Source organism: Etheostoma spectabile, chromosome 2 (genome assembly GCF_008692095.1).
Source record: "Etheostoma spectabile isolate EspeVRDwgs_2016 chromosome 2, UIUC_Espe_1.0, whole genome shotgun sequence".
Lineage (NCBI taxonomy): Eukaryota > Metazoa > Chordata > Actinopteri > Perciformes > Percidae > Etheostoma > Etheostoma spectabile.
Genome location: NC_045734.1, coordinates 16,930,883 through 16,942,908, shown reverse-complemented (window position 1 = coordinate 16,942,908; position 12,026 = coordinate 16,930,883). Strand labels below are relative to the sequence as shown.

The window sequence follows — 12,026 nt, the reverse complement described above, 5'->3', positions numbered from 1 at the left end:
GTGTTCCTCACTGTTTTGCCATGCTTCATCTGTTCATTCAGCTTCTCTTCCTCCTCTTCCGACTGCGGACTCTCTGACTGCAACCTGTAATATATGCATACACATAAAAACAAACACATCCAATCTATACAAAAAAAAATACACTCTTAGTTTGTTTTAATGTGATGCTTAAAAATGATTATAGCCTTATTTTAGGATCTAAGTAACACTACAGTAGGGACGTTTAAATTCCCCTAGAGACCATGTGTGGTGTGTGTGAGGAGTCTTCCTGAAAAGTGTAGCAGAGCTGCAGACCTTGGCAATAATGACACTGGTATCTTGCAGTGTAGGTCTCAGGGACAACACTGTCCACTGCAATAAAGAAAAGTCTAGCCCTGTCTGTGGCAAGTGTGCAGGTAGGATCACCCTCTCAATATCTGCCTGGGTTCAGTTTAGTACTGACAGAATTAAAATTCAACTTTGCCAAATCATACATAATGACAATAAATAAACAAAAACAAAACAGAAAAGGGAACAGAGAGAGAGAGAGAGAGAGAGAGAGAGAGAGAGAGAGAGAGAGAGAGAGAGTGTACTTTTCATTTTCCTGGGCGCCCCAAAGGGGGGAGCGGGGGCTCTGGGAGGTCGGGGACAAGGGAGCTCCCTCCATTAGCCACTGGTCCCTCAGAGACTTCCTCTGGAGTAAGAAAGAGGAGGTGAGGAAGAGGAACATGATGTTGAGACAGTATATTCAGATGATATTAATTTGTTGAACGTCACAGATTTAGCTATACAGCTCCGTTTTACCACAGTAGCTATACCTCTAATATCTCTGGTTGTATCAGAACATTGTGAGCAGCACTGCAAATCAATGAGTAAAAGTGCTTATTGGCAATATCGGATTTGTATGTTCTTGTAATCCCTGTGATGGACTTTTGTGATTTGGGGCTAAATTTGCTGGATAAGCCAAAACAGACAGACCTGGTTGGTGATATTATTCATAAACTGTTGATTCTATTGATTTCTCAGAAAACCTATTATATCAAGATAAACGTATCAATACCGAGATATAAAATTGCATATGATAAGCATCTGGCTCTTGATTTTACCAGAATATCCTCCATTATTGTAACATGCATGAAATGCACTTAAGTAAAATTGATTTAATTTAACACAATCTGTGAATGTACAAACATCTTCAGTTATTATTCAAATTTTTTAGAGTACCCCAGCCCCATTTTCACCACTGGATATATCTATAAGGTAATATCAGGTCGGTAATATCAGGCGGCCAATTTACAGATCAAGCTCTAGTTACAAATCAGAAACAAAGTATTACCTCAAGCAATCAACAGTAAATTAACATTAACCAAACTAAACTGTTGAAGCAATGGCCAGCTAACTCTAGCTTAGTAGCTAGCTAATTATGATATGGCTAGCCTGGTAAGCACTTAGCTACAGTAGCTAACTAGCTGACCAGAAAAACACCTTAACATCTAGAATTACATACACTCGAAACAACAGTCACAGAAAAGCTGTAATATATTGATTACCTACAAGTAATGGTCCAACAAGGGTATGTTTTCAGTAGATAAAAGATGCCTGTCAATATTTGCTTATTCACAGAGTGGTAGATGAAGCTAACAATCTCAGTTTAACTCCAACTGCTAACGCGACACAACTGTGCCAGCAGGTTGCTACTAGCAACAGAATGTTCAACTGAAACTAACTGCTGGTGGCAGAATGGTGAGAAGAAGAGAGAAGCTGTGTCCATTATCACTCCTGATCTGTTAACTATGTGTATGCTTTGCGTTGGGGTCCTGCACCACCCTGTCGGGGTTGCTATAATGACCGCCTCGCTCTACATTATCCCGCTTATTACAATGGTTAGCTTACAATGTAAGCTTACTATTGTCCGTGTTGGTACACAATCTGTGCTGCCTGCACAATCCGTCCTACACATGTGCAAGACATTTGTGCATGCGCAGTTGATAATCAGGATGTACGACGATTCACAACCAAGGGGGTAAGGCTCTCCTCTCTCCTGTAGCCTGCTTTTTCCACTTTTTAGTTTGAGTAACGTTATTTTAGACTGAATCAAGCTGTCAACAAGTGGTTAGCCAAAATAGCTGTTAGCTAAACTAGCGTCAGCTACCCTGTGGAGGCTAACCATTCTCTTAATACATCCATGAGGCTAACGGCTGACCACTACAACTATGACAGATCGTGCCGTATCCGGATCTGTGCAGGCAGCACAGATCGTGTACTGATGTATTAGCTAAGAGAACGGTTATCCTCTGTCACTAATCAATGTGAGTAGAGTGCAGATTTGAGTCTTGCATGCTCAAATCCATGAAATAAACTTTTCTCATTACGAACAATAACAAAAGATGGAAATCATTTCAAAAACGTTTTAGCTATATATGACTGTTTGATTGCTAAAGTTAGCTCAAAACTGTGTTGATTGCTAACTTGTAGCCAGCAGTGAACAAACTTGGTTAAGTAGGTCCATTTTTACTGTACTGACATTACAGAAGTCTCTCATTAAGATCCTGTATATTACTTGTCGCAAAGTGATGCAGGCGCAACTCACAGCTTCACTCGTCGCAAAGTGACGCATGCGTGACTCAAATCTGCACTCGCCTCACATTGGGTAGTGACAGCCTCTACCGGGAAGCTGACGCTAGTTTAGCTAACAGCTGTTTTGGCTAACCGCTAGCTGACAGCTTTATTCCGTCGAAAATAACGTATTTTAAATGATCACAAGTAAAGTAGAACTGACAGTTTTTTTCAGTTTTTAGGGTTTTTTACACGCTTTCTCAGCTAGTGGTTAGCCGAATTAGCTGTTAGCTAAACTAACGTTAACTTTTCGGTGGAGGCCAACAGCAGACCGCTACTATGGAACAGACTTTCTTTAACTGTCTATGGGAACAGATTGTGCAGTGTTGTAAATCCTCGCACATCATGATGATCATCTGCGCATGCACGAACATCTCGCGTATGTGCAGGATGGATCGTGCAGGCAGCAGGGATCGTGTACAGACAGCCCTGAAGTTACTGCGTAGACTGTAAATATGTAGCGATAGGCACTTTATTTACCCTCCACCATATTATTTGAGTGTCCAAAGCAGGCGCGTAGTCAGTAATGGGCCAGGGCGGCACTGGCCCGCCCACTTTACTCACTGGCCAGTCCAGCCAAATTTGATCAAAATATGTTTTGTTGCAAAAAATATTAAAATGTATGTAAAAACAAGAAAAGAAAAAAGAAATAGAAACAGAACTAGTTGTGTGAGTTTAGCTCATGTGTCTTCTCTTCTGATTAAAACAAAAAACTTTAAACCTTAGAATTAGGATCAAACTATTAGAAAGCCTTCAGAACATATGTGGTTGCTATGGTAACAGCAGGCAGACTGTCCGGTTAGCTAGCCGCTGACGTTAGCTAGCTGGCTTTTTACACAATGTACCATGGGTGTGTTAATCAATGTACCGTTAAACGTTAAGGCAACAACAAAGGCTTCTCTTTAAAGTGGTATGGACAGTATTCTCGGATGGAAGAGAGTGTAAATAAAGACGAGCTGTCCTGCAGCATGTGCAGGCATTTGCCCTGCGGAGCTGACAGCCCATCAGCGAGAGGGGAGTTTGAGTGCTGGCCCTCACAGAGGTAACATTAAGTAAAACGTGTTTCATGCTTCTTGTAACCTAGTAGTAACATAGTAAGAAAATCGTGAACACTGATGATGGTTTCTAGCTAAAACGCGTTTGTGTGTTGCCCACATTAAATAAAAAGATAACTTATCTGTGAGTGAGTAGTTTTTAAGTTTTCTTTGATCCTGTCGCTGCCGTATAATTTCTGTCTGATGTAGGCTAGTGTGTCATGCTGTCTATAAACAACATCTCTGCTGTTTGGGTCATGTTTATTTGCCACTTTATGCAATAAAATGATTAATTTTATAAAGCTAGTGCAGAGCCAATGCTGCTTGTTCTGCTGTTTTTGTCTATGTTGTTGTGTAAAAACTTTTTAGACTGAGCTTTGTTGGTTGAGCATGTTGTAGAGAGTTATGTTATTGCCGTTAATGTAGTATATATTGGAAGGTAAAATGTTTTTTTTTCCCAGTTAGTCCATTTTTCTATTTCTAAGAAAGTACAAGAAAATACACAATGAAATGGAAAAAACAGTTCCCATACCATGACAACATCCCTGTGTCCAAAGTTTATACCACATACTAACTATTTATACACATACTAACTTTATACTGTAGTACCAGTTTTGCAGTTATTAGTCAACAATTCACGTTATCAATCCAACATCTGCCCTTGCCATTGAACTAAAGGATAAATTTAAATGTTTTTCCAGCTTTAAGCAGGTCTTTCATTTCTTTTGTACACAGGTCTTTGTGGAAATACCACGTGCATCAGCAGCAAATTTGTATGAATAGTGACTGTTTTGAATATATATTTATTACTATAATTGTCACTTTTCTATTGTGAACTCACTACATATCCTGCTTAGAGTGTGTACATAGTGTGGAATTAGGACATAGCGTACTGTTTACTTACAAAGCCAAAGTGAAATTTGCTGCATAGATACAAAAATTACAGTAATGCCATATTACACTTAGTGGTTACAATGAAAAATGACGATGACTCAAAAATGTAAATCTCAGTATATATTAATTACTACTACACTATTTGTGAGGAATAGTAAATAAGTGATTGACATGACAAGAGAGAGAACTTGAGATGGGGAGGGTTATTATGAGGATGTAAAAGTGTAATTGGGGAGAATGAGAAACACCTGTGAGACCATCTTACCAGTCTTCATCTCAGCTATACAACAGAAAGAAATGGCAATAGAGATATATATGTATAGCATAAATGTATAGCATATGTGTGCACGTTTTACTCTCATCTTATTCCTTCACCACTCCAGTAAATAGACGTGGCCCAATGAAGATGCCCACTGCTGACATTTTCTAATGCAATCCTGATAGTCCATCTCAAAATGCAAAAGCTATAAGTGATTCGATACTGTTTTTAGAGTAAAACAGCTTTATTTCACCTGAACTAATTAAATAGTGCTAGCCGTATAGATGTAATTTTTTAATCAACAAAAAGGTGGAAAAATTACTCTTTTTTTTTTTTTTCTCCAAAAGAACATAAGTTGTGTAATTAGTTATTATTAATTTAGTGAGTTGCTCTTTTTCCAGGAAATAAAAAGATATTTAATGCAGAGTTTGGGAAACTGTTTTGTTTTCTTCTTCACAAACAACTTTTAAAGATGATCCGCTGAAAATGAATGGAAACTTTTCAAATTGTTGCACAAGGGAAGATATTAAACACTTAATTAACATACAGTAGTATGTAAGCAGGACACCGTCAAGAAGGAGACATATTTTTCACTTAAACATAATAAACCATTTGTGTTCCCCTGTACGTCAGGACTAATAACCGGGACTGCAGGGTCATGTAGGTATGGCAGCCATGTTGCAACCAGTTGACCTTGGTTCAACAACTTGTTTCAGAAAGCATCTGCATAGGTAAAGTGCCCTTGAGCAAGACAGTAAATTCTTGTCAGCTCTAGAAACACTGGTCTGCAACTGACCCCGACAAGTGAAAATAAACAGAGTTTGTCTGCAGGGAACTTTTACTGTAGTAAATCTAATCTATGAAATTGCCAAGATTATCACTTATCATAATAAGTGGCTATATCCAATAAAATCCGGTACAAAGTACTCACAGCAGCTATACTTTCTCTTACAGCCAAGTGGTGTCTGCAAGCTTCTCATTACTACTGAGATGAAAACTGAAAAATCTGAAAACCCATACTCCCCTCCAGCCCATGGCCCAATGTTTCCAATATCTGGCAACTGTTAGCCAGTCACAAAACCATCTCTGTGTTTTTTCCTGCAGCACAGAACAAGCCCTGCTCTGTTCCCCTCCCTGCGCCTTTGGCTGACTGGACACAGTCCTCTCTAAACTTCCGTGCAGGTCAGGAGCTGTGTATAAGTTGCTGCTCCCACCTATCACATCCTTAGATCTACCCTGGGGTTAGTTAGAGGCAATGTCAAAGCTACTGAATGTTCTGAAAGCTATGATATCATGGAGCAAGCCTTGACATAATGGTTTTAAATTATAGATGCAAATTCACATTGGGAGCACAATGCACAAACACATTAATAAGGTGAGCATATGCTAAATATTCTCCTGCATGACCACATGGGCACACACATGCATACCCGCTTGCACACAAAGACACGCTGCACAGAATTCACACAATTTGAGGAATGTGCCCCAGGCCTGTGAGGCAGTGCAACAGTGGAGTAGGAAGTAGGAACGCCAGTCTGGAAATGATGTGAAAACAATAGAGCAGCTCTGTGACATGCAGAGTGTGTAAACACTCACATAAAAACTGATTTCAGCAAAGGAAGGCTTGCCTCTAACCTTGCAAGACACTGGCAGAATCAGGAAGTGTGGCAGGTTGTATAGTGTGTGTGTGTGTGTGTGTGAATACAAAACACATTTTGGGGCTATCCTGCTATCAAACTGAAATGAGTCTCCAGAGGATTTGGGCTGAGTGAAATTAAGACTGCGTGTGTGTGTTTGTGAACTAATGAGACGTGTTAGATCATCCTGTGTGTGTATGTAAGACCTTGAGTTGCTGTAGTCTGAGCTTCTCATCCTCCATGTCTCTCCTGGCTCTGTCCTGCTCCTCCTGCAGCCGACGCTTCTCCTGAAGGACAAAAGGATGGTAGGAGAGAAATTGCACACACAAAAAAAAGAGAATCAATGTAGACATATTGTTAGTTGTTATTGTTGTAGAGATAGAGTGAGAGCAAGGAGAGTACAATGTTATTCAAATGAAGAGAAAGATGGAGAAACTCGGCAGATCAGCAGTCATATACATATAAACAAGCGGTTATGTAAATTAATGAACAGAAAAAAAGAAAGGGAAGAGACGGCAGTGAATAAAACATCACTGAAAGAGTAAAATGGGGACACCTGGTCAACCATCTGTCACCAGGACACACTCACCATAGACATCAGGTATACTCTATATCCCATAATGCTCAGAGCAGCTGTCCCCATGGCAACCTGGTATTGTTTTCATGGGACCCGGGACACCCTGGCTCACCACAATGAACACTCAATATATTATTTAGAAGTTACAGACAGCTCAGAGAGCTAACTTTGTTTCCTCTCTTTCTCTGTGAAGTCAAATCTGAAGTGGAGAGAAGTAGATACCTCACTTGACTTGATTGTGATTTTACTTTTTTAGCTTTTTTGGCAAGAGACTGACCAGGATATCATGTAGAAATCATCTGTATTATCAGCGGCTTTAACTGAATGTAAAGGTCACAAGCCATTGCTCTATGAATTCAATTTTACTTTACTCATAAATCTCCATTAAATGCTCATGTTATTTTTCACATTCTAAGCAGCTTGCCAAAAAAGCACAGACCAGAAGTGAGACTGAAACAAAGACTGAGCAACCTGCCTACACCAGGCCAATGGTGAGCCATCACACCACTAGATTGGTACTAAATTTAGCAGCTGGAATATGACTTCAATGGTGTTGCATGTTTTTGATTAAATTATGCATTTCTTCAGATTTCAAATCAAGAATTCAGGATAGTTGATGATTTTAATCAGCTAACAAGTAATTTTTGCTGGGGTTAGTCAGCACACCCCACACAACTTTTCACATTCAGGATAATCTTATTTTCAACAATTTCAAACTACTTCTTTTAGACTTCCACATTTCAGTCAGTCTGAGGGGGTTGTGCCGGCCGTTATTAAACCAAACACCAAGTTTCTTCTTTGTTTTTAAAAAATATTTTTGGGGAATTTCCACCTTTAGTTAATAGGACAGCTTGGACATGAAAGGGGAGAGAGAGACGGGGAAGACATTGCACGTCGGATTTGAACCCTGGGCCTCTGCGGCAATATAGGTGCGCGCTCTACCAGGATTCGTCTATACACTGATAAATGTGTGTGGACTCACAGCAATGGCCTTCAGTCGCTGATTGTACTTCTCCGTCTCATCCATCCTGGCACCTGTGATACAGGAGGGTTGAAGGTTAGAGGTCAGAGGTTAAACAAATATGAGTACAAGAATCATATCCATTTATTCCCGGGCCATTATTTCAGATTCATCCTCTGCAATTCTCATAAAACCATATTTAGCATTTTCTTATGTTGCAATATTCATTTTTTGTGCTGCATGGCCTGTTTTTTCGATTCTTTGCAAATGTAGTTGCCGGTTGGTCTAAAGAGTGTGTGAAGAAGAGAATTAAACAGCATTTCTCCTGGAGTCCCAAATGTTCTACATCAGAGGATATAGAGGCAGCTGATTAGTGGCGACACAAGGTCAGACACAGGACTTCTTTGTGAAGCATGCAATTGGACAAGCATCATGGCTGTACGTGCCTTCGTGAATCATGACCCACAATCCTCCACACCCTTACCAAAACCTTTTCCCCCCCACACCCCCATTAAGACTTGCGTGTCGGTCATGACACAGCCTATAGCATCTTGAAGAAAATAAATACAAGCAATATTTGTTTTCCCCTGCAGCTGACACTAAATGGGACAATATTTGAGCTCCCAAAAAGGAACATGAGAGAGCATAGACAAGACTCATACATAGCAACAAGCTCCCAGCAACTCAGTCATTAGTGAGTTCCTGCCATCACAAGCCATAACTCTGCTTTAGTAAACTTCCCAGAACAGAGAAACACTTATTTTTAGCACACATGGAATGCTGCACTGGGTGGGTTTCATTAAAAAAAGACTGTGATAAGAATAATAAAAGTGAAAACACGGTTATTGGAAATTGTAGCCTTAAAATCAATGGCAGCAATAATCTTCCAGTCAGTGTCAATCCAGTGTGGTGTGTAAAGAGAACTGTCCAACACCAAAAAACACATAGTAAGAAATAACACACTGTCACAGTTGCTCTGTGATGCTAGTCGGCATCACAGAGCTTTAAACACATGAACATAAGGCCTGTAACAATTATTAAATAATTGTCTAACTGCAATTTCTTTTTACATAATCACGATTATTTTGTATGACCACAATTAAAGCATTACAAAATTTAAAAAAAAAAATAAGATTGCTCACACTATTATTTGGATCCATCAAACACGTTTGCAATGCCGGTGTTGCATCAGAACTGTGACCGCAGAGGCAGCTGCTGCACATTGTCTTCCCGTCCGTGGTGGGCAATGCAGGACAAAAAAAAAAAAAAAGAGCGTCTACGCAAACGGCGTAAAGATTTATACGTTACATTCACGGGTGCAAGCTGTAAGATTTTGTTATTTTTCGAGATGAGAGAGCAAACCCGCTGGTGACCATGTTAACCACCTCAGGCATAGTGACACACGTTTATCTGAAAGTTAATTAAATATATTAAGGTACATTTTCTCTGAAATGATAAATAAAAGAGTCAAACTTCTAAACATTTTTTTGGAGTAGTAACAGTATTTCATCCCGTCACACTAATCTGGACATTTGTGGTTATTCTGAGTCATCACAGAGCCAGTACCTCAGATGTCACCATATAGGACAAGTAGCAGCCGTCAGAATGTGTGACCCCACTATAACTGCTTAATAAAGATGTCAAACTTCTAAATATTTTTTGGGGTAGCCAAAACATGGTCTTAGCATCACCTAACAGTAACGTTAGCCAGTCTATGATACTATAGGATTCCTACCAGAAGACGCTCCACCCGCAGTCATTTTGGCAGTTTTGAATGACTGGAGGTGCAGTGACAGCTTACAGTATAAGCTTCCATAGGGAGTGAAGGCTTGTATCTCATCAGGGCTCCAGGAGAGCGCCTAGAATAGCAGTCAGAAATAAACAAGCAAACACAAACAGAGGCTTTGATGAGGAGGTATTGAGGAGCTCCCCGTAGACACACACTGCCTCAGATAATTAGACATGATACAGGAGGGTAGAGAAGGAAAGGCTGACAAAGTCAAAAAGTTAAGAGGCAGAGAAAGTCAAGATGGTTGGAGAGAGGAGCGGCAGAGAAAGAGAAGATGAGGGGGGATGGGAAACGTAGAAAGTGGTTTGGGATTCAGATTCTCTTTATGTCCACAAACTGGGACGACCTGTGGCACTAAACACAGACAGAAAACGAGATTGTTGAAGAACTGGAAGAATCAAGACATTTATATTAAGTGTACTCAGTTTCACCCTGATCATTATCAAGCAAACTCAGGTCAACCTGCTACCAGCCAGACCAAATCTTGCAATCTTGGATACTTTCATTTAAAAGGATGTTGTTTATTGGGAAGTGTCCACATTTTAAAACCAATTTTTGCACCTAACTGTGAATTTTCACACAACTCCCACAACCCTCTTGTGTGGTATTTAGAACGCACAGCAACCAACAAATGTGATGTGGGACTGGTTTCCTTCACCCTTGACTCTGTTAATGCTCACTACTGTATATCCGATATCTCAGCTATATCTCATATCTCAGAACCAAACAGTAGCAGTAAAACACCAATATGGCACATGGCCACAAACTTAGATGATTAAAATCCGCTTCACTTCCATTAAAAACTTACTAAAGCCCTACTGGTTTTTGGTTTTCAAGGCAATACTTTATATCCAACACACAGTTGAGCAAGTTGTTTGACGGCGGATAATAGGGTCTGTGCGCCAGGCACATGGTTTAAAAGGGTTGTACTTAGGGTGTGTTGGCCGTAACACGCAATAAACCAGTCAGAGTGTTATCTTCCATTCTCTTTAACCCTTGTATTGTCTTCAATTTCGGGACCCTCTCGTACCCCTTGGGTCAAATTGACCCGTGACTTGTTTGGGGTTTTAAAAACAATTCTGCTTCATAATCTTTTAACAAATATTGTCTTTCTCAATTTCTTCTCTCAATTTCAAACAAATGAGAGAACATATATGTTTAGGGAATGCAATTAGTCTCTACTAGAACACAATTCAAAATGGAAGTGTGATTCGTTTTTTGTCATAAAGGTTATAATTCATGTAAAAAATCCACTATGGAAAAAACACAAGTGATCATATCCAGAATATATATATATATATATATTTTTTTTTTAATTGAGTCAGGAATACATATTTATCACAGAAAATAAGGTAAGGCCATGGATTTTCAGGTAGGAAAAAATGTAACCATTTTTCATCTTGTAAACATTTGAAATGGGTCAATTTGAGCTGAATACCACACAAGGGTTAAAAGCCAGTTGCGGTTGTACCATGGCGCATTGCTAATATGAAGGCGGATTAGCACCTTAATATTTTTAGTTGTAATCTTTTGTATGTTGTTTTTTTAAGATTATTTTTGGGGCTTTTCCTTGTATTACATTAGATATTCATGAAAAGGGGAAGGGGGGGTGATATGCAGCAAAGGGCCGCAGGTCGGATTCAAACCCTGGCTGCTGCAGGCCTCTGCCTATATGAGGCGAACACTCTTACTGGGTGAGCTAGAGGTCGCCCCGATCTTTTGTATGTTTGTGTGCTGCTGCTCTTCCCTGTGTGTGCGTCACAAGTATAGTGTGCGCGCACTGTCCTATCCTCGGCACATTTTACTAATGCGCTGTAAAAATAACAATGAAATGCTGCGTTATTGACTTTAGACCATGTTTTGGTTGGTCAATGGCGCTATCACTTCCTGCTTCCTCAAGATAGCAATACGCAAAGAACTCACCTGAACACACCTCCCTGTATGACCAGCACACCCATGAACACAAAGATGGGCCCTGGACGGTCTTAAAATTAGCAAAGACACTTGAGTTGGGCTCTGTGCACGCTGCGCCGGGTGCAAGATAGGGCCCCAAGTCTAACAATGGACTGCAGGTGCTATGGCCAAACATTTTTAAGCAGAGGAAGGAGGAACGGTAATCCAGAGGGAAGAGAGAAGCACATTGTATATTAGTGCGACAATGCTTAGTTAACCTTTAGATTTGTCAATCGACATTATTCACTTGTTATAGTAGAAACAGCACAGGTTTTACTATTAACATTAACACGGTCTCTGTTCAAGAGTCTATTGTTGTAGTGGAAC

The 12,026-nt window shown here is 40.0% G+C and overlaps 1 protein-coding gene across 2 annotated transcripts in view; it reads right to left on the bottom strand.

Annotated features, from left to right (window-relative positions):
- palm3 (paralemmin 3) overlaps positions 1-12,026 on the bottom strand; it is a 30,772-nt gene that overhangs the window by 4,942 nt on the left and 13,804 nt on the right. For both annotated transcript variants that reach the window (XM_032500851.1, XM_032500860.1), the window contains exons 2-5: positions 7,979-8,031; positions 6,626-6,706; positions 573-673; positions 12-84 (exon numbers count right to left, since the gene is read on the bottom strand). In XM_032500851.1, coding sequence (XP_032356742.1) covers positions 12-84; positions 573-673; positions 6,626-6,706; positions 7,979-8,023 — 300 coding nt within the window. In that variant the 5' untranslated portion in view covers positions 8,024-8,031. The remainder of the gene's footprint in view (positions 1-11; positions 85-572; positions 674-6,625; positions 6,707-7,978; positions 8,032-12,026) is intronic.